Source organism: Corvus cornix, chromosome 20 (assembly GCF_000738735.6).
Source record: "Corvus cornix cornix isolate S_Up_H32 chromosome 20, ASM73873v5, whole genome shotgun sequence".
Lineage (NCBI taxonomy): Eukaryota > Metazoa > Chordata > Aves > Passeriformes > Corvidae > Corvus > Corvus cornix.
In genome coordinates, this window is record NC_046349.1 from 3197443 (window position 1) to 3219936 (window position 22494).

Genomic DNA, 22494 nt, shown 5'->3' on the forward strand with positions numbered 1-22494 from the left:
GTCGCTCCCTCCATCCCATCCCCGCGCCGCTCCCGGCCCCAATCCCACCCCCAATCCCAGCCCTCCGTTTAACGCCAGCCCCTTCGCTGCCTCGCCATCCCCGCTGCAAACAGGGCAGGAGCAGCAAACCTGGCTGCGCCGCGCGATGCTGTGCTCCAGCCGCTACCGCGGGGCGCTGTGCGTGTGCGCAGCCGGGCTTGAATAGGGATTCAAACCCCCCAAAGCCAGCCCTCCCCACCGGCCGCGGAGGCAGCCGCTCCCGGGGGAGGGGACCGGCGGTGCCCCCGCCGCGGCGGGGCAGCGATCCGGCTCTGCGCGGGCGCGGCCGGCGCCGGGCTCGGGGGGCACCTCCCGCCCGCCCCGCTGCGCTCCCCGCCCGCCGCCACTCCGGCGGCTCCGCCGAGCAGCACCGCGGCTCCGGCTGTCGGGGCCGCCGCCGCGCAGAGCCACCAATGCGGGGGATACTGGCGGGGAGGCAGCGGCTCCGCGGCAGCGGGGAGGGCAGGTGAACTCCGGGAAAGGATGACCGGCGTCGCCGCGATCGTCTTTCTTCTGCAGCTCTTGCCCAGGGCGGACGGACAGGTCTTCCCAGGTGAGTGGTGCCCGCCCGGCCGGTGCCCCGCTCCTCCATCCCCCGGGTGCCCCCGTCGCGGGCAGCTCTGCTGGCAGCCCGAACTCTTCGTCTCGTCCCTGCCTTCAGCCCCGCGGCCTCGCAGGGAGCTCTCGGTGCCATTCGGGGAGCGGCAGGGGATGGAGGCGCCTCGGAAGGCGCTGGCCAGCGGCAGCGAGCAGCCTCGGTACCCGCCGGTTCCGAAGGCGCCGGGGATGCGAGGGGCTCTGCCCGGCTGTGCGGGGCTCCGCGGGGTCCCGCCGGGAAGGGGACAGCGCCGGGGCTGGGGGCCAGGGGAGCTCGCTTCTCCGAAAGTTGCGTGTGGCAAGACGTAAAAGCATCGCCTTTATTCTGGGATTCACAATACGTGAGGCGTTTTTTGGTGATAAAGAGCGTTTGCGAGCCCAGGGCAGGAGTTGGCTCCTGCGGGATGTGCGGCGCGGGGGGAGCCCTGCCTTTTCCCTCCGGTCAGGGGAAGGGCTCTGGGCTTGGGCTGGGAAGTTTAGGGGCAGCTGTTTCACCACTTGCGTGTCCCAGCTCTAGGAACTTTCTTGGGGGGCTCAGCCACTCGGATCGGCTCCTTCCCAGTTGTCACTTTCTCCGTCGCTGATGTTAAGGAGTACTTTGCTCCCTGGCACGTGTACAGTAATAGTAGCTGGCTATTTTCCTACTCCTACGAGTTTCTTTAGGCATAGTTTGAATTACTTGAAGATGACAGGTGCTTATAGAGCTGCCTTTCTCCTCCTGTGCTATTTTGTAGGTAATCCAAAGCTATGTTGGTCTTGTTTTTCTCTTGGATCTTGCGATACATTAATTTTCTCACTGCGGTTTGTGCTCATGCTAAGAATTAAACAGTTATAGTTTTCTTCTCTCGACTTAGTTTTAAAATTCTTTTTTTTTTTTTTTAACCTATCTGTACACTTAAGACGAGTAAAATTTCCCCGTGTTATGTTGCTTAGGGAACATAGGGATACATCTCACTGCTTGTGATTTAGGCGCGCTGGAGGCACGAAACTAAGTTGAGTTAATCTCAAACACAAGCAGGTTTTTGTTAGGTAAGACCGAGAGCTCTGATGACTGTCTCGCTGCTTTAAAGCAGCAGTAGCGGCGTGTTGGAGATGATGAACACCGTGTCCACCTTCCCCCGAGCCCTTGGGTGCAGGCTGGGCTCAGAGACAAGGCTGGCTGGAAGGGCCGGGCAGACCCTCGGTGGAGGAGATGTTGTCATCAATCCGGCTCGCTTTGACACCAGCAGGATCTTGTTTACATTGCTAGGCAACTGCACAAAGCACAGATTTATTAGAGAGGCTGGGAAATCTAACCTAGTTAAATAGCTGCTTCCTTGAGTAAGCAATATGTGGAGCTATTTATTCCCCCCCCCCTTTTCTCTCCCTTCAACTGTTTTTGTGTTCTTGACACTTCTCATATCAATTGAGATCAGATCCTGGGCTTTTGATGAATCATTTAGCCAGATGCTTGGAAAGAAGAGTGTTCTGTGAAAATAGCAAAGTTTTAAGGGGGCAGAATACACTTTGTGTTTGAGGGAGATAATGTAATATGAGCTAAACGCATGAAAATGTAACATATTTCAATTATTTATAGGAAAGCCATGAAATATTGTTTTAATTATCAGTTCAGTTAGTTGGAAATAGTGACTGTGAGGGCTTTTTTAATGATTAGTATTCCTTTTTCTCTTATTTGAGTGTGCTTCCTACCATCCAAAGTAAGAGGCACTGATTTTAATAACTAATGTTTTCTGAGCTGCTTGTAGTACTGAAGTTAGAAGAAAGTTTTCTGCTCTTAAACTAAATATCTAGTGTGAAGTGTATTAGTCTGGCCTGTATCCCTATAGCTGTTGGTTTGATTTTTTTTTTTTTTAATGGTAAAAAGCAAAGTTTAGCAGGTGCACTTTGTCCCTGGAAATTTGGTGAAGTTTGGAGCCGCTCCAGCCATCGGCGTCTTTCCGCAGCTTCCATCAGGTGGTGCTCTCTCCATAACTTTTAGGAAGCAAATACTTTCCATCTCCGATTATTTTTCAAAGCCTACTGCGTTTATACAGCCGCCTTTTGTTAAACATCCCGAAAAATCACTCTGCAAGTTGTTGGCTGGGGTTTGGTTTTTTTTTTATTTATTAAGTGATCGCTGGACTAGGAATTAGGAAAGGCACAAGTGAAGATGAAATGTATTCTGTTCCTACGTGATTTGTCCCCACTGTAAAATTAGGAATACTACAAAGAGATAGCAGAATGCTCGTGGCTTCTCCGTGGAATACCTCGTTTCCTACTGAGGGAGCTGGCTAGCACTCATTTCTTTATGTAATTTCTCTATGACTCTATTTATAACTCTTCTCGCCAGTAATTACTTCCACTTCCCTGCAGTCTCTGTATGTATTTGTAACTGAGCATATGCTTTTCGAGGTTCTAAACTTTTTGTCAGCTCTAGGGTCAGCTACTAATTTAAATGCTTTACTTTTCCATGCGAGACACAGAAGTAGCACCAGGTAATGATAGTTGTTCCCAGTTCTTTCAGGATTTTGGAGCTGAAGGAGCATTACTTACAGGGAAGTTCTTCTCCTGAAAGTACACGTGCAGTTTTTCTGCCACCGAAGCATGCGGGGTATTCTTGTAGTTGCTGCACACTTTACTATTGTCTGTTTTGTGAAGGTTTTTAACACAATGGGGGGATAAATACAGAGATTTGTTATTTGCAGCTGTGAAAAAGCATTTGGGGCAGAAAGTAGGACAGAGGGTTTACATGGGGGCTGTTGACCTGAACACCAGATTATTTAATGCTTGTTTTTCTTCTTATGTGGGTGCTTGTTTTAATTTTTGCCCCTATCCTGCTCCTTGTCTTGCTGGCAGAGCTCCCGAGCGCTTGGATGTGTAGCTGGCTGTTTCCAAAGGCTGCTGCCACATCGTAAAGTTATGGCAGCTGAGAGTTCATTACACAGGGTTCGTCCAGGGAGGAGAGAAGATGAAAAGGGAGCAAACTGCAAGGAAATTTTTGGGGAAGCTTTAATTTAGTAGGAGTTCATTTGCTCAGGTTTTGCTGTCAGCAAATTGGCGGTGAAAAACGGGCCTTTCTGAGGGAGCTGCTCTGTGTGGCAATTGTTAACAATGCAGCCATTTAACTCAATAATCACTTTTCTCTCCCTCTGGGGAGCTGTTAGTGCCACAATTCCACTTTATTTTTATCCCCGGCTGGCTCGATTTGTTTTCTAATACGTAAACAATTAATCCTAAGAAGGTGATGATGTGAAGCTGCCTCTTTCGACGGTGGCAGCGAAAGGTCACTGTGTGTATAAAGGCGTTTGTGAATCTCTGAGGGATAATCCTTCTCTTTTACAAATGCGGAGCCCTTTCAACCATCCACTCTCCTGCAAGTCCCTGAGCTCCACTTTTCTTGTTTCATTGTACTTTTAAAGTCTGTTGTGCTCTGCGTGGAGGCCCACGTGCTCTAGTTTTCATTAATATTACGAGAATGATTTGGGGCACTTACTGTAGAATATTAAAGTATATTTTTTTTCAGGAGGCACCATCATCTGTTGCCATGGAAACCTGAACAGTAGTAAAGATGTAGGTCTGAGGCTTTGAACCTCGAAAGCCACGGACAAGGGTTGTTTCTTATAGGAACAATTTCTTTTGTATATGAAATCCAGTTAAGTGGAGAGAAGAAAGGGAAATAAATTGATCTGTTCAGCATTGCTCTGACAATCCTCTTGAATAACATTCAGCACAGAAGGATCAGTGTCTCTGATTCTCTCTGTGTGTATAGTATGGGTTTTTTTTAAGCTCATTATTTATCATAATAGTTATTTTATGCCTCTGGTAATTTTCATTGTGATTTTATAAGTGAGGTGCACGATGTGTATTGGCAAGTATTGTTCTTTGCTTGAATGGAAAGTGCTGAATGTACAATGGAGAGGTGTGCATTGGAGCTTAAATATTTTGGCAATGGGCAAATTTGAGACTGATTTAATGTGGCCCTAATTAAAAAAAAGAATAAAAATAGCAGATGTTGTCTGAAATCCGCCTACCAAAATCTGATTGACGTATACATGGGTTTGCTCACTGACGAGAGCTTGCCACAGAAATCCTGCAGCCTGGTGAACATCTCCACAAACTCTTCTGGTGTTTGGGTGACAAGCAGCAGGATGTGTGTGTGCATTGCTATATAAAGCCCTCTGTCTTTTTAGAGAGACATTCCTTAATTTTTTATGGCAACTGCTTCAGTCTGTTTCCTCAGTGCCTTGTAATGCACAGATTAAATATGTGACTGAGCTTCCAAAATATGCTCGTAGGTACATTCATAGATGAGACTTTCCTTAGATGTATTTTAAAAAGCAGCAGCATACAGGGGTCACCTGCTGCTAGGAACAAGTTGTAGTCCAGGTCTCCATCTGTGATGCAGGAAAGCTTCTGTGCCTCCCATTGCCTCAGTACCAGAGGGCTCCACTTCCTTGAGGATGGGTTTGTGGGTTGACATTTCTTGGCTCTCTGTTCATATCCTTGATAAGATGGTATATGGCTCTTATGGTATTTCTTGAACGTTTTATGGAGCAGCATTACTTGGCTCATTTAAGCCAATATATTTGGCCTGGAGTCACTTTTTTATCCACTCACATTTCCCAGTTTTATTTGTTGCTTTAGCTGGTGCTCTCCCTGTTTGTGCTGGATGGTACTACTTGGATGTACCTTCACGTAGATGGTCTCTGCTTTTTTGGAGACATCCTTACCTGCATCTTACCCTACCACCTTCCTGGCCTGGTGTTGTCTCTTAACTTTGAATGCCATTCCAGGCAAAGCCAGAGAAAGAGAACAGGCACACAAAGGTGGTGGATGTTGTTGATGGCATCAGTGAGGACTTCTCACAGCCTGGTCCTATCTTTCATTACATAACAAGCAATTCCCTCTAGGACTCATTATTGTGAGCCCTAAAGATCATACATCTTTATGGTAAAGGAGACAATTACTGTGTCTTAATCGGACTATGCATCATTTAATCAGTCCTGCTTGTTTTCTAATATCCAATAAATACATCCTATCTATCACTGCAGCTCAGAGATGCCAAATACTTTGTACACTGGATGACAGGACATTGCATGTTCCAGAGGAAAATGCTGATAAGTCAGCTAAAGAAACCAAGGACCTCTGGAGAAAAGAAGGCTGTTAAGGTGTTGTTCAATGCCCCAGTTAAAGATGATATATTTCTGGGAAGTGTATCCACCTGGTAAAACAGGATGAGAAACCCCAGGAAGAAAGAACCTACTTAGTGCTTGGTCTCCTCTGATTTTCTTGTTTTCTTTTAACTAGCGCTTGTAAATCAATCCAAGGCCAGTTGCTTGATTTCTTTTCTCCAGCAGAATCCCCCTGGGACTGCAGCCTCGGGAATTCAAACTGACTTGGTGAATTCTGCTGCCGTTTGAAGTGGTGCAGCTCATGTGGTTGAAGAGCGATTGAGCTGCTTATGAATTTTGGGAGGATGGGACCTGGCTCTTGTTCATTGGTATTTTTGAGTTCATCTCTCAGGAAAGGCTGTGGGGTTTGACAGCTGATGATGTTGTGTGGGCACAGATCAGTGCTGCAGCCTGAGCACACTCCAGTTATGCAAAGCTCTTTGTGCAGCCATGCTGTTCCCTTTGTGCTGGAAGTGCTCAAAGTGTCCCATATCTCAAGTTTTCTTAGCTGAAATGGCTTCAGATCTGGCTTTACACAGGAAACAGAGTTTATCACTTTTTTTTTCCACATACATCCCTGTCAATCTCAGCTTTGTTCCTGGTAGTGACTGTGTTGAATCACTGGGAAAGCAGCTCCTGGCTGTGAATTCTGCTGTAGAGTGAAGGAGGGCTGCTCCGCTCTTGTCCTCTGCAGTGCTGTAAAGAACAACAAAATCAAGAGCATTACCACTTAAGCCAGAGTTTATCCATTTCTGTGTTGAGGATCAATCCTTCCCTTTTTGAATTTGAAGAAAGCATCATTACCTGTGTGAGCAGAAGTAGGGCTTCATGCTGGGCTGGGGATATTATTGGAATATCTTGCTTTTGACTTCAGTACTGCTGAATTTGTTGCTGTTACCTTAATCTGAACATGTGTGGATCTTCATTCCCTTAGTACTGACTCAAAGCTCAGCCCTCAATAGCAGAGGGGAGGAAAAAAAACATCCTAAAGAGGCTAATAAAACAACTTTGTGAAGTGGATCTCTTTCAGGATCTCTTTTTTTTTAAGGGAAAAGTGTGGAGTTGGGGATGGTAATGGTGCCATGTGGTTTTCTTCTTTTTAAGAAGATAATGATGATTTGTAGAAGTGAAAAATGTGTGTGGTTGTGACCAACTAGTAGAAGTAGGGTACAAAGCAGGGGAGGAAGAAGGCAATTAAAGCAGTCTGGCTGCTCTATAGATGGGCTTTTCCTTCCTTTAGACATATTTACTGGAATTGTGGCAGCATTTGCTGGATAAGCAGAAGAGCACTTCTGTCAGCAAGATGGGAAGCTGCTGAGCTTGATGGTTCGTTTCTCCAGAAAAGGGATTTGCTGTCAACATGTACCCACTTATGTGCAGGCAGCCCAAATCTCATTCTGCATTTCTAGGTGGGAATTCAGTGCTCTAATGGAAACAGTTGTTGCTGAAACCGTAAAGTGTAGTGCATTTCTACCACAGTCAGTCATTTCTCAGGGAAATATTTCATGGCTTTGATGTTGCTGCAGAGGTGTGTGGCTGAGAGGTAGGTTTAAAAACCACCAAACAGCTGAGCCAGGAGGTTGTGTGCATGTAACTCCTCACCACTGCTTTGGGTTATTATCAAGAGGTTTTATTAATTTTTTCTTTTTTCTGTAGAAAAGCACAAAGATACAAGTTAATGAGCTATTTCTGGTGTTTTCCATGCGTGTGGAGGTGTTGAAAAGAGGTTTATCTATATAAAAATCTGTTCTTTGCTTTGTCTGGCCTTTAGCTTGGGTGTGTTTGTCAAGTGGCTGAGCAAAAGTGCTTGGTACTTCTCATTCTGGACTCGAGAGGAAATTGCCAGCTTTTAATGGTCCCAACTCATCTCTCCTAATGAGCCTCTTTAATAGAAACTCCCTTTTGCCTCTTAATTGTTTATTAAACCAGAAGGGATAGCTTTGTTGTGTAGTAACTTTGAAACACTTGAGGAGCCAACTGCTGAATGCTTTAGAGGCACAAATTACTGGGGTTTTTTGATATCCTGAAGAATGTTTTCTTTGCAGTTGTATTAGAGAGAAACAGAAGTCGCAGCAGAAACATGAGCAGTGCCATAGTCAAGCAGCGAGGGTGGCAGCTGACAGGATCCTGGTGTTTGGGTGGGGGTTAGTGATGGAGAATGCGATGGGAAGGACAATATGGTAAATTTACAGCAGTAGGAAGAGAGCAGGTATGAAGAGAGATGGGAAGGGGGACTTTGCTGGAATAGAAACAGTGAGGAAGCAGACATAAAATAAAGCTCTGAAGTGGCTGGTGGATGCTCTCAGGCTGGGAAGGGTGGCCGGCACTGATAGAATCTCCCTTTATTTAAGCTAACTGTCCACCAGAGTCATTGTGAGAAAGCTCATGGCTGTAAATTTTGCTCCTTAGGCTGAAACCTGGGATGCAACACCTACTTCTTGCCTTTAATTTCACACTGATTGAGCATCATCTCTTCCCAAACCAAACTGGCTGGATATATTGAATTTACCAGCAGCCTATTCTAGGTTTGCTTAGAAAAGTGTATGTTTATCTGTTATGTTTGCTTGTTGCTAATATTTTAAGAGCCTTAACCATGCCAGCAGTAGTTCTCCCTGTTGTTCTTCCAGCTCAGCTGGTGTTTCATAGCTCTGCTGATGTGTTCACATGACAGTTGCACACTATTTCAGTAATGGAAAGGAATAAGCACGTGAAAGGAAAAGCCTGATAGATTTATGCTCTGAAGAACACTGCTGCCTGTATCAGGGTAGCTGATCAGGATATTCTGGGTACCTCAGTGCATCACTGGGCCTGGGTCACAGCCTGTGCCAGGCAGCCAGATGTGGCTCAATTGGTGCAGCAGCCAAACCTAATTAAACATCCAGAAGTCGTCACCCACCTAAAATCAGTTGCTCATCTTTGCTTCTTCCCTTCAAAGAATTGTTTTTGAGCCTTTCACGGTTGAGGCAGACTTTTTGTATAGCTCTGACTGCACAGGGGCAGTCATCTGATGAATTTGACTTTCAGATGGGTGGCTTGAGCTCTCTGTGCCCCTGTGGTCTGGCTGCTGCTGCCAGCACTGACTCATTCTCTCTCTGGAAGGTGCCCTGAGGCCGCTGCTGCTGTCCTGCCTGGCAAGGAAGGTAAAGAGAGAGAGGGCTGGGTTGCTGCCAGCATCCCACTTATTCCATGGCACTCCTGTGCACAAACACGTGCATTTTGTACTTGACAGAGATGCTGCCTGCTTGAACTGCACCCACGATTTCATTTGGGGAGGTGGAAATTTATTCATTTGTATAAGTTAAATCCAGGCCCACTTGAAAAGTTTTCCCCAAATATGATCTGAAGAATAGTTTTGTTGAAAAAGAGCTGCTCTAAACCGAGGGCTTCCCTGCAGTTCTTGAGGTTCAGACATTCCAGTGTGAATCGGGGAAGATAAATCTGTATGATCTAGTAAAAAATAATAGGTTTTTTTTTTTTAAAAATCATTTTAAAAGGATTTTTTTGCTATGCAAATGTTGGTTAAAACATCTCCCCAGCTTCCTGAATAAATTTTTTGTTGGCAATAGGGTTTCCTATGCAAACAGTAAATATTTTTATGATTAAAACATGGGAGATGGTGTATGTACTAACAGCTATCAGCACGTGGTAGGAATGATCAGAGAAGTGGAAAGCTTGGAAATAAACACAGTGTCTCTGTTGGCACAGGGATAACCCTGGAGACTGCCAAGGCCAGAGCCTGTGAAAATAAGAAAGTATAATTAATTGTCCTTACATGAACTTACCAAGAAAAAATAACCCATTTAAAGTAATCACTCAACTTTACATCTTTTATTATAAAGCTTTTCCATGTGCCAAAGATTTTAACGTTCTATAGTGCATTTATTAATATTCCTGTACATAGTTATTGTAAAAAAATTAACATATAGGGTATAGCTGCACTGGGCATCTGCTTTACCCTTGCACTTTGATTTCCTAGTAATACAAAACTATTTCTGATAATGGCTGGGAAGTAATGTTTGGAGTGTTACTTGGTTGTTTTTGAAGGTCACTTGGCAGTTGCCTATATTGAATCACTCCTGGGTTTTGATGTGATTTTTGGTGTGGGTTTTTTTGGTGGTTGATTTGTTTGCTTGAGTTTTTTAAGAGGTTTTTCTTCCATGCTGATGAGCTGTTACTGCTAACAGAATATTTAATAAAGGAGTGTTTAGGTGAAAGAAATACTAAATTAGTGTATATATAATGTATAATTAGTGTAATTCCCAGTGGTTACTGACTTCAGGGTGACTTGCAGGTATTGAAAACCTGAAACAACATGAACCCCAAACTTTTATCATCCTGCTTGCCAAGTGTAATTCATGCTAAAATTGCCAGAGAGTGTACAGGAGAGGGTTTGGGTTATCCTGTTTGGGTTCCCCATAGAGCTCTTCCTTGTGTAGGGGGTGGCATAAGGATCACTCATCAGATTCAGACTTCAGATGCAATTTCCATTGAAGTTAAGGAGAAAATGTAGAAGTAGATCCTTTATAAGTTTTTTCTTAGTGATGGTAAACTTTTGCGTTTCCAGTTCTTTAAAAAATGCCAGAGTTGAGAATCTCAAGCAGAAATTTAGCACCAATCTTGAATAATGTTGCAATGTAGATCCAGAGTGAAGGTGTACACAGAGTGATTTTTGAGTGGATGAGGGAAATCTGGGAGTGATTAATGCTGAGATTTTTGAGAGGACTGACTGACAATTGATGGCATATTTGCGTCAAACAGAACATGGATTTGAAAAGCAGCAACTGCACTCAGGGCAGAATATGCCACCTGCTGTGTTTGTATTTTAAAAAGTATATGTCAGGATGTTTTTTTCTGCCTGGAATATTCCTCCCGAGCATCATCTTATTTCCAGGAGTGACAAATTAAAACACTGAGAGTACACAAAAGCGACAGCAGTTTCTCTTCTTTTGAGCAAAGATTTACAGTATCTAAATACATTTAATTTCTGGATCTGTAACTGAGAATGGAGCTGTGAAGGGGAGAGTACCTCAGAGGAAAGGAAGGGGACTAAAGTCGAAATATTTAATGTACAGTGAAAGGAATAGAGTGAGATAAAGACAAGAAAAGAATTACTCTGGGCATTAAGAAAATCTTACTGCAGATCCATGAGGCTGTGGAATTGTGTCCCAGAGGAAATGGTGGAAACTGTCTGAGCCACTTTAATTTAGACCGGACAAAATAATTGACAATTTTTTTTTTTTTTAGAGGGGTGAAAAAGTGGTGCATTCTATAAGAAAGCAAATTGAATAATAATCCACTGCTGGCTTTTTTTCCTCTAAATTTCTAACTTTCTTATAGTGCTGTTGAAGAGGGAAAAGAAGAGGAGGTATATTGAGGGAAAAAAAGATGCTGCTCTATTTAGCATTAGTGTAAATGATAACAAGTACTAATGCTTCTCTGCTGTTCTTTAATTAATCTGATTATCTGTTGCCTATCTGTTAAATATCAATAGCATCATGGTGAAGGCAAGATTGCATCATCTGCCCCTCCAAATCCCCCTCACCCCCAAATCTGTATTCAGACTTTATCTAACCTGCAGGCAAATAGTGAGCGTGGGATTAAAAAGCCCCCAACCAGCTCAGCACACCACAAAGAAAACCCACAAAAAACCTCAGACAAAACCCCCGAGCAAACAGAAAAGCAACCCAAACAAAACAACAGAGCCCAATTATAAGTGCAGGATATGGTTTGTAGGTGCTAAAGAGCACATAACGTACCAGTCAGAGAGAGGGGAGTGTTAAGCATGTGATGTCTTATTTCTGTATCAGAATTCATGAGTGCTCGTGGGAGAGCTGTTGGAGAGCTGTGGCAGAACATCAGCCCTTACCCTGTGGGGGGATGAGCTGAGGCCCCCAAAAGGGAGTTAGATGTCACAGCTGCAGTCAGGGCTGCTGTGTTGGTTGTGCGTGGGGTTGATGCAGAATCCTGAAAATCCCTGAGCTGCAAATGGGGAATGTGATGTTAGCATGGGTTAATCCTTAATCTTTGAGTGCTCAAAAGGATAGGGTTGAACACAGAGCTCTGAGGTGGGGTGATGAGTGTGTCTGAATGCTGGTGGAAGCCCAGAAATTCTATAGCTGTGGAGAAACCTGAGAGGAAATTAATAATTCTCTCCGTAGAGCTCAGTTTGCATAGCGTGCTGTAAATAATGCATGGGCCCACGGAGCTAACAGGAAGAATAAAACAAAATATTGAGTAGTTGCTCCTCCAGTCAGGGCCATCCATTTTTTGCATAAACATCAAAAGGTCCTGTGGCAGAAGTGTGTGATAGGGTGTTTTTTTTTTCTTTCAGTCAGACCTGCAAGAGGATTGGCACAGGGTTTTTTGGATAACCTTCTATTAGTGCAACTAATACCCTTGAGAAAGCTTGATTATTTATTGATGTTAATATTCCTTTTTTCTTCGTGTTCCTTTGTGGTAGGGAAGCCCATCACCTGAGCTGGTCAGGAATTTGTGGGCCTCTCTTCTGGCTGCATGAATGTACTGTGGGGCTTTTGCTGCTGCTTTGCAATCAGGAGCTGCTGTGTGTAACACTGCAACACCCTTGCTCTCATCACTTTGTCATTACCCCAGAATTGATAAAGCAGGGATATGAACAGAAGTTTGCCTGTTTGGGCAGAGTAAAAGTGCTTTTCAGGTCTAAACAATTGTATGATTCTATGTCGTGAAAGGGAGCTCATGACAAGCCACAAAAGTTTAAGGGGAGTGTGTTGGAATCAATAGATTTGCTTTTTGCTGTCATAGATTTGGATTTCACTGGCATCTAATTCATGCAGGAAGACAAAGCTGTTGCTTCTCAGGCTCTGTGTCAGGATGGTGACTTAGTTCGTTAATTGTTCAGAACTAAATGGCACTTGAAATTCCTTCTTTTATGAGAATTTAGGATAGAAGTCTGGAAACTTAACCCGTAGTTTATTGGTGGTACATGTCTGTGGAGCTGTGCAGGCAGCTCCTCTCTGAGGTGATCATGAAGGGCTGCCAGGAATTTTATTGTGGCTTAGGAGGCAGTTGGACCACAATGAATTGGGATTTGAGGCTTTATGGTTTTAAATTCGTGTTTACTGCATGGTGCACTTGTACTTTTTGTCTGAATCAAAATCAGCATGATGTACACAATTAAGGTCACCCTGTGCTCTGCTCACTGACTGGAGTAGTAGAAAGCTGGGTGGGGAAACCAATGCTGTTGCAATTAAATTGAATCATTTGAATCCCATTAAAGAAAAAAGGAGGAGAGAAAATACTGTTATTTATCAGTCAACTTGAGGGAATTAATGTCTTCTGAAAATCACCTTCAATTGTATTTTTTTGCTATTGTTCTCAGCATTTATATTACTGTAGTCTTAAAGAGAACAAATTATAATGAGTTTCTTCAAAACTTTCTCCTTTTTCTTCATGCCCTCAGGCTTCCAATCCATTTTGCTGACTGCTCTCTCCTTTTGCAAGGCATTTAGTGGCTGTTCATTCCTGCTGTGTTCCTGCAATGCCCATTTATGTTAAATGAAAATCTAGGAACTGACTGTGGCACAGCAGCAGGTGTTTGTGTGCTCACAGAGTGTGCCCAGTAAATCTGCAGATCAGCTCCTGTTCTGAGGCTGCCAGGGTGACTGGAGTTATTTAGGAAACCTCTAAACTTTCCCCTGTAACAAATCTGTTAAGAGAAGTAAAAAATATCAGCGGTTAAAAATGTTTTAGCAGATTTTTTTTTTTTTTTAAGCCTTTGGTCTTGAAAGTTTGACTTTTGTACATGTTTGATTGGAGGGAAGACAGGAGAGTGGTGGTTCATGCCAAGCTGTTGGTACAAGGAGGGAAGCCCTGCTGGAGGGGGTCTCCTTGTGTTGCTGGGCTGCCAGCAGCTCATGGACTTTGTTCTTCTCCTCCTTGGGCTCATCCCAACCAGCCATGAGTGCATCACGTCAGGCCTGCCAGAGGCTGCTGCCTGTTAGGGAATTCTGTTGAGAATGCACACCAAGGATCTTGAAATCTCTGAAAAACCCCAGCAGGACCAGGGCAGTGACTGTCCCCGTGTGCTGGGCACTGGTGAAGACCCCACCTTGAATCCTGGGGACAGCTCTGGGCCCCATGACATGATATTGAGGGGCTGGAGTGTGTCCAGGGAAGGGAACGGAGCTGGGAAGGGGCTGGAGCCCCAGGAGCGGCTGAGGGAGCTGGAAAGGGGCTCAGGCTGGAGAAGAGGAGGCTCAGGGGGGACCTTGTGGCTCTGCACAAGTCCCTGACAGGAGGGGGCAGCCGGGGGGGTTGGGCTCTGCTCCCAGGGAACAGGGACAGGAGGAGAGGGAATGGCCTCAGGCTGGGCCAGGGGAGGTTTAGATTGGAGATTAGGGCAAATTTTTTCCTGGAAAGGGTTGTCAAACATTGGCACAGCTGCCCAGGGCAGAGGTGGAGTCCCTGTCCCTGGAGGGACTTAAAAAGGTGTGTGGATGTGGCGCTTGGGGACATGGGTTAAAGGTGGCTTGGTCAGTGCTGGATTAAGAGTCTGACTCGATGATTTTAGAGGTATTTTCCAGCCTAAACAATTCCATGATTCCGTGTTGTGGAAGAAGCCTGTGGCGAGTTGCAAAAATGTGGGAGAAACATGGTGGGATTAAGAAATTTGTTTTTTGCTGTCGGGGAGAGAGACTCTACTGGCATCTAATTCATGCAGGAAGATAGGGCTGCCACTTCTTAGCCTGTCTGTCAGAATGGGAACTTGGTTAATTGTTCAGAAATTGATGGAACTTGGAACTTTTCTTTTATGGGAACTCAGTATGAGACAAAAACCTGGAAACTTAAACTGCAGTTTCCTGGCAGTACATGTCCATAGGACACAGTAATGAAATAGAGCAAAGTAATGGAAGCAGGAATTGCATCTCCAAGCTAAATATTTATGTATGAATTGACCTTGGCTCTTTGTACTCTCTTCCTTGCCCTTTAATAATTTAAAGAGGAAGTAAATGAAAAATTACTTGTTGTATTGAATACTGTTCCCCTGGATACCTCTCATTAGATGATAACTTTGATTCCAAAGATATTAGGGAGGAGGAAAATGTTTATGTTGCTGTTTTACAGCAAGGCAAATCGAGTACAAGAACATTATCTGTAATATATGTGTAATTGCACAAGGAAATGATTTAAAGAAAATGTATTTAAAGATGAGCATGAATCAAGGTTCCCCTCCCCCAGCCCCTTATGATACTTCACTGTTAATTAATTCTTTCAGACTTAAGGATATTGCAGCTCTCTGACTGCTCCTGCTTCTCCAGGAAAATCAAAGTACTCTGAGTCACCATGCTTGTATTTGGTAATCTCACAGGTGAGAATGGAATCTTGCCCTTTTTAGCTCACTTTAGCTCTCCTTGGTGGCAAAGCAGCCCGTTGAATATTGCACTGAAATCACGCAGTTTGTGAGGCAAGTGTGCTCCCTTCACAGCACTTTTCACACTCCCAGGAATTTCTGCCTTGTGTGGATGCTCCATCAGGGAGCAGGTGAATCTTTGGTCCTGTGCTTAGATCAGGGATTTGGAGGCTCAGGTTCCCTGTTCCGAACTCTATCCCCACCTTGTTTTATAACTTAAGGCAAGTTAATTTTTTCCATGTCTCATGTAAGCCTACTGTAACTTCATCCTTGTTTCTTTTCTATCTCTCAGGAGTTTGGGGGTGCTTAATGAGCACTTGTGAAATATTTGAAGATCTCCTGGTGAAAGGTGATGTGAGGGCAGTGTGTTTTCAGGTTGGATCCTATTTCTCAATAGTATCAAATGATAACTTCTCAAGAAGGTTTGTTTAGATGTTAGCTGTCATCCATGAACACGTGTTGAATAAAATCAGTGGAGCTACTTCTTTTTCACCTTCCAAAAATCTCATGAACACTGAGTGGTGTCAGTTCCTCCTTGTAGAAGGAGATCACAGAATCACGGAGTGGCTTGGGTTGGAAGGGACCTTAAAGACCTTGTTCCACCCCTGTCATGGGCAGGGACACCTTCCACTAGCCCAGGTTGCTCCAAGCCCTGTCCAGCCTGGCCTTGGACACTTCCAGGAGTGGGGCAGCCACAGCTTCTCTGGGCAATCTCCTTTATTCCTTCCCATGGACATGGATAAGATCCACATGAACCTTCCTGAGGCTGAGCTTTCCCAGTCTTTCCTTGTGTGTCAGGTGCTCTGATCCCTTCATTATTGTTGCCTTTTGCTGGGTTTGTACCAGGACATCCATGTCTGTCGTGTAGTGCTTGTGTCTGTTTTAATCCTGTGTGCACAGATGAACCCTAAGACAAAACTGGTTTGTACTCTCACATGTGTGTATTTTACACATATATGTATATTTTAGGATTTATTTGGAGGTAGATGATGAACGGGGCAGGATTTCCCAGGTGATTCTTGCTTGATTAAATTTCAGTGTGTGCTTCTTCAAACATTTGGCTATGCTGAATAAATTGGTGTATTATGTTCATCCTGATTTACTGTCTCAGTGCTGTCCACTCGGTACAGAGAGCTAATAATCAGTGTGTCAGTAGCTGTTATATTTTCATTTAAGGGAAAGCATACTAATTCTTTTGTTGAGACAATATACAAGAGGAGAGATTTATTTTTTTATGGAGCTACTTACTTTTCTAGAATGTTTTTTTGCTGGAAGCTAAGGCTTTTTTTTTTTTTCCAAGGCTTCTTGAACAATTTATTTCTCTTTTCAAGAGCTGAAAATGCTTCTAATACTTTGCTGCATTGAAGTGTGGAGATACCCCTGCTGTCCTGGTGGCTTGGACACTAGGGCTAAACGTAGCTTAGAAGCAAGCTTAGTGTGTTTTAAAGTTTGTAAATTGAAAAAAACCAAGTCAGTTTTGTCTCCTTTGCTGTGTTGAATGGGTTGGGGCTGTTTGTGGTGTAACTCACTGAACACATTTAGAGGGAGTGGTGCTACCAAGTGTAGTACTGCGTATTTGACACCTCCAAAATCCTTTTTCTGCCAGCACTCTCTTTGAATCTTATTTTTGCTTTTGATCACATCTTAATATAGCATAGCAGTCTTTGTAGGAAAAAGAGGGTGTTTTTTTTTTTTTTTTCATTGATGGAGCTGAACTAGAGGGAACTCTCAGTGGAGGCAGATTCCTGTTGTGTGCTGTGGATAGGGGCTGTCTGCCCAAACCATCCTTGTTAGCCTGGCCTAGGATGGTTTGCTCCTTTGGCTCTGTGTGTGGCTCCACTGGCACCTCTAGTTCCCATTGCAGGTTTGACAGTGCTGCTGTCTGTCTGCTTGGACCAATCTTGTTAAATTTAATGATTTTTGAAATATTACCCTGCCTGTAGTAGTGCGTGAACTGCAAGCACTGTAAGTATTCCTGGAAACAAGTTTAAGAGCATTTTAAATGTGTGCATTAACCAGGGTAAGAGAGAGCTCCTGTGCTCAGAACTCCCCCTGCTTTAGTGAGGAAAGGTGTGGGCATTGATCTGGACTTGTACATGTCCATGAGCTCGGTGGCATGGTTGGTGTAGTTCTCATCTTACCTGAGTCTGAAGGAACTCCTGGTTTAGGATGAGGAGTTTAGGATCTTTGCTGGCTGAGCTGATTGCTGAGGCTGTGCAGGCTCTCCTGGCTGCACAGAGGCTTTGGTTTGTGTTGGAGGGCTAGCAAGGGAGCAGCCACAGTCGTGTCTGTAGCTGAGCTCAGGCACTGTGCAAATGGGGGCAAAAATAGCTCATTTACCTTGTTTTCAGCAGGGTTGGGAAGACAGGAAGAACATGTGTCAGTTTTCACTGTGTTCTTGCAGCACTGTTTACTTTTTCTGCGAAACTTTCAAGTTTTATATTACAGGAGGTAGGAATTGAAGTTGAGTATTTTACTGATGAGTAAAATCGGAATCGATACTCCAACACTTGTTGAGGAGCTATCTTTAGCAGAAAGCTTGGAGAAACCCTTTGCTTCAATTCAGAACAAAACATTACTTTGGAATGAACAATTAAAATCTATTGATTTTTAACTTGGAGGTATTAAAGTAAGGAAGTTTAGTGTCAGCTGCTAAATTGCTTTTTCTTAGCACCGTTTTGTCACACGGATAAAGCCTTGCATGTAGAGCTGACTGCTTTTTTTTTTTTTTTCCTTTCCCCTGGCACCTTCTTCCAAATCTTTCTGCATCTGTGCTGAGCTGTGGATAAGCACAGGCTGAAAACTGTCAGAAATACCAATGGGTGTAGAAATACCAATGGGTGTAGTAAGAGAAGTGCTTCTGTGAAATCCCTGCTGGCTTTGGGAACCAGGTGAACTTTGGCAGGAGGTTTTGTCAGGTTTCCCTGCTCTGTGTGCATCCCATCCCTGCCCTGGCTATTTTGTACTGGGGGAAAAACACAAAGTTGTGAATTTTCTCTCAAATCAGATGATGAGTCAAATGATGCTCTTGGGGTTTTTCTTTGGGCTAAGGGATATCAGTCTGCACAAAATCTTTCCACACAAGATGGTGATTCTGAGCACAGATGGGAATAACCCCATTGCTCCCACAAAGCTATGTGGCAAGTATTTTACCACCTCAAAATAAGAAACTGTATGAACAAATTTTGCATCTTGGGGTTGATTTTATTCCCCTACCCCCATAGTTTTAGGATTTAAAACTTAAAGTAGTTGCCTGTAATTCAGTCTGCTCTGCACTCTTGTATTTGGCTGAATGCTGCACGTTATTTTTGTGTCTTCATTTTGCAGCCCTAAAGGTTCAAGAATGTGCACACACACTTGTGCACAGTCCAATACAGAAGAGATGACAGGCTTCTTGGGACTTGAAGAGAGCTCTGTTAATTCTAATGAAGCTGGAAAGTTGATTAGTAATCCCCTAAGTATATGTTGTGATTTTGTTTGAATTTCTGTGCCGTTAATTATTAAAGGTAAATTAGTGTTTAAAAAAAAAGGTTTGTAGAAAGATTGTAATTTGCATATATGGCCCAAAGTCTTTTTGGGTGTGGTAATTTCCAGTATAGCAAGAAGGGTGCTTAAGAAAAGGCTTGGGGAGGAAATAAATTTTTAGATTTGAAAAGAAAAAAATTCGGCTTTCTGATGTTGTCTGACTTTTGTTGTTGCTGCTCACAGAGGAAATGCAAGCAGCTAAACTTTGCCTGTGGTTTCAGCCATGTAGAGGAGACATTGAAGCATTCTTTGAATTTATGTGTAAAGGTTTATGCATTAATGACTGAGCAGCTGTGCTTAAGGATCTGCTTCAAAGCCCACATGTGGAAAAGTTCTGGTCACTTGTTGGAGCTGACCCACAGCCATCTCCTCCCTCCAGCTCTCTTGGACCAGATGACTCCCAGCAGTTTTAAGTGATCTTTCTTCTTGTGATAGTCTCTGTGAGCATGCTCTCTCTGTTTGCAGACCTCTGACAGGATTTTTATTACCCACATTTCACCTGGCAGATGGTTCCCTTTGAGGAGGAGGGGAAGGGGCTCAGTTCAAGCCCCAGCAGGGACAGGGACCTTGCTCTGCTTTGATTGTGGATCCTCGTGCTCTGTCAATATTTGGTGGCTCTACTTCTCATCTGTTGGAATATTGGCCTTCTCAGGAGAGCAAACATTTGCTCTTCCCTCATTTCAATATTGGGCTGTGAGAGAAAGGTGGTGATTACTGCTTCATACCAAGGGTCTAAAAGGCATCTAAGTGCTGCTGATTTGTTTTTCTTAAATGCCAACTTGTTTTTCTGCTTGGATTGCTGAAAACAGTGTGTGTAGCTGCTCTGTAACATGTGCAGATGGAGGCCCTGACTAACTGTGAGGTTTGGGGGGAGTATCTTGGCCCTGAATTAGGAGGATTAATCACATGTAGGAAGTTATTCCTATAGTTTCACTTTTTCCAAATGTAAAGCTTCTCTGGTACATGCAGTATCATATTTGGGCTGATGGCCAAAAATAAAAAAATGGTCAATAACAATTGCCCGTTACTCTGGCAAGGAACCAATTATACCATTCTGTTTTCATCCCTCTGTGCACATGTCAATAAATAATCACTCACCCGTGATCCCAATCAACACTCTGATTAAGCATATGTGTGCTGAAAGCTTCAAAGCTCTTAAGTGGTAGCAACTATCAAAATGCCTTTACTTGTCTGGATTTCTTTCCATCTGTTAAAATACCTATTGAGGCCTTAAATTGTTTGATTGCACTTAAAGCTGGCTGTGGAAAATTGGTTACATGTTGCATGGACTGATCCATATTGACACTGAAATACCCATGCACTGTATGAACTGTGTAATAGCACTGGGAAAGTGTCTCAGTGTTGAATAAATGCGATGCTGTGCTGCAGTAATGGGATTTCTGTCCATTTTAGAGCTGCTCAACTTTGAAAGTTGTACAAAGTGACTTTGTAGTTGTCCTTGTTTGCAAGAAGATTTATAACATGCTGTTCTGTGTGCCAATTATGCAGGCTCGAGACTTTCAGATAAATCCAAGATTAAAAGAATTATTTTATAAACAGTCAATAGATATAGTAATGGATTTTGATAGAGATGATTTTTGAGTCTGGAGTGGTTTTAGTGGTAGTTGTGTGGACAGCATGTTGCCAGCATTGTCTGTGCATTCCCCAGCTTATAATCATGCTCCAGAGTAATGCTGACCGCATCACTTTGGTCCATATCACCTGCAGCAGGCAGCATCAGATGGGTTCCAGGGCTCTGGAAAAGAGAGGAGCTGTTGGCTGTATGACTTCCAAACAAAAGTGGTATTTTTTTTTCCATGTGCATGCCCTGCACTGCATGGAAATATAGAGGAACAGTGGTGACAACAGTGTGGGTGCTCCTGGGGAGCCCTTGTCCTTGTTCACCACTGCTGTACCCACTAGGACATCAAACACCGTGCCACACAGCTTTCATTTTGATGACAAGTTTTCCTTGGAGCGTTCAGGAGCAGATGTCCTTTCAGTTTAGGAGTTTAACATGTGGATGTTGGGAGAGCTGCTGGAGTACGAGGCCGAGGCTCTGTAGGCTGAGCCTGAAGTTTGCCAGGAGCAGAGTTTTATGTTAAATGTAAATGCAGGGCTGCAGATGGCATCCTCGGGTTCCAGGCATATGAATTCAAGCTGCTGCTGAGCTGGGTTTGAGTTATCTTCCACTGTGGAAAAGCTGAAGCTGCACGAATTGGACCTTGGGTTTGTCTTTGTTGGGAGGAGAACAGATTGCTCATTTTATGACTGACAGCACTTTGCACCTGGAACTTTGTGAGAACTTGGTTTTTTCAGTGCAAAGTGCCTGGGCTGTGACAGATTTTTCCTGTCTCATTGCTTTGTTTACCTGATTGGAACCATGTTGTATTTCATGCATCAGTAATCGTTTAATTTGTAATGATCCTGCACTTCCATGAACTTTCTGTGCGCAACCAGACAAAATTTGTCTCCTTTTTAAAAGAGACTTTAGCTTTCTAGTGATTCTCTCAGAAAAAAAAAAGGCTGTAAATAGTAGTATTCTACCTATTTGTATTGAGTTATGTCTGTTGGATGTGTTGGTTTTTTCAGTCCTTCCTCCAAATGGTTGCTGGGCAGCATTACCAGCTGTTCCTCCTGGCATATGCTGTTTAGTACAGTAGGATGCTATCAATTTAGTAAGCCTTTTATTGGGATAAATAAAAATGTTAAATGTGAAAGTTATGATATCTTGATTTGATGCTGTCTTGAATTTAGTAAAATTCTTGTCTGTGCTGTACAAAACCTTAGCTGTTGATGTTTGTTTTGCTCTTTTTAGTGCTTGTATAATTGAGATATATTCACATAAATCAATTAGTTGAGATTCTGTGGTTTAAAAATGGGAAGGAGGGGGAAGATAAGGCTCCCTATGGCAGAATTCCTAGCCTAAACTCCTAGGATCTATGTTGTGCTGCTATTCAGAGATCATTTCTTACAATCTACAGCTGTGTTTAGACCCTGACCTCAATGTTAAGGTAGTTCTGCTCTTAAGATCAGCCTACTTGACTTCAGTAGGAGTGAGTTTGAATATTTATCAAATGGCTTATTCAAGGATCATTTTTCTCTGTGTATGGGGCTTCCCCTGATGCTATTTTGGGGGCTTCCATGTTTCTTCCTCTCTCAGTTCATCTGGAGCTCTTGCCTGTGGTAGAACTTGATGTTATTTAGGAATAGCCTGGCTGCTTGCAGATGCTCTCTGCAAACGGGTCCAGTCAGTAGCTTTGACTGAGCTGCAGGACCTTTTTGATCACATATATTCTGTATGGCACAGCCCAGGTCAGGACACACTTGTTCACTCCTCTGTGAAGCTGCAGAACATTGACTCAAACCTTGCCCTGCTGTGCTGCCACAGCTGTGGGAGGGACCTGGATTGGATCCCCATGAAGGAACCCTACGCCCAGCACCTCTGTGCAGTCAAGACGCAGCTGAATTCCACCAAGGAAGAAAGAATGCATTTAAACTAAATATTCTCATAAAGAATAATCTATTTTCAATGCCTGGAGTCTGAGAACTGGTGTTCAGGTTAGATTTTATCACAGGGCACAGTTGTTTCCCCTCTGGTACAAGGGATGTGTAAGGGAACAAACATCAGGCAAAGAGTGTCGGTTCCGTAGTACACCAAAAACCTGCTTAGTTACTGCTGTGTTGTTCCTACAGTAAAAACCTTCCACACAACAGAAGTAGAGAAAAATAACTGGTAGAAGCAATTTTCTTTTATTGGAAAAAGCTTGAGGGGAAGTTGGATTTTTAGTT

The 22494-nt window shown here is 43.7% G+C and overlaps 1 protein-coding gene across 12 annotated transcripts in view; it reads left to right on the forward strand.

The window, feature by feature from the left end:
• Positions 1-357: 357 nt before the first annotated feature.
• Positions 358-22494, forward strand: part of PTPRT (protein tyrosine phosphatase receptor type T) — a 430013-nt gene continuing 407876 nt past the window's right edge. For all 12 annotated transcript variants that reach the window (XM_039563312.1, XM_039563314.1, XM_039563318.1 and 9 more), the window contains exon 1: positions 358-592. In XM_039563312.1, the coding sequence (XP_039419246.1) occupies positions 523-592 (70 nt within the window). In that variant the 5' untranslated portion in view covers positions 358-522. The remainder of the gene's footprint in view (positions 593-22494) is intronic.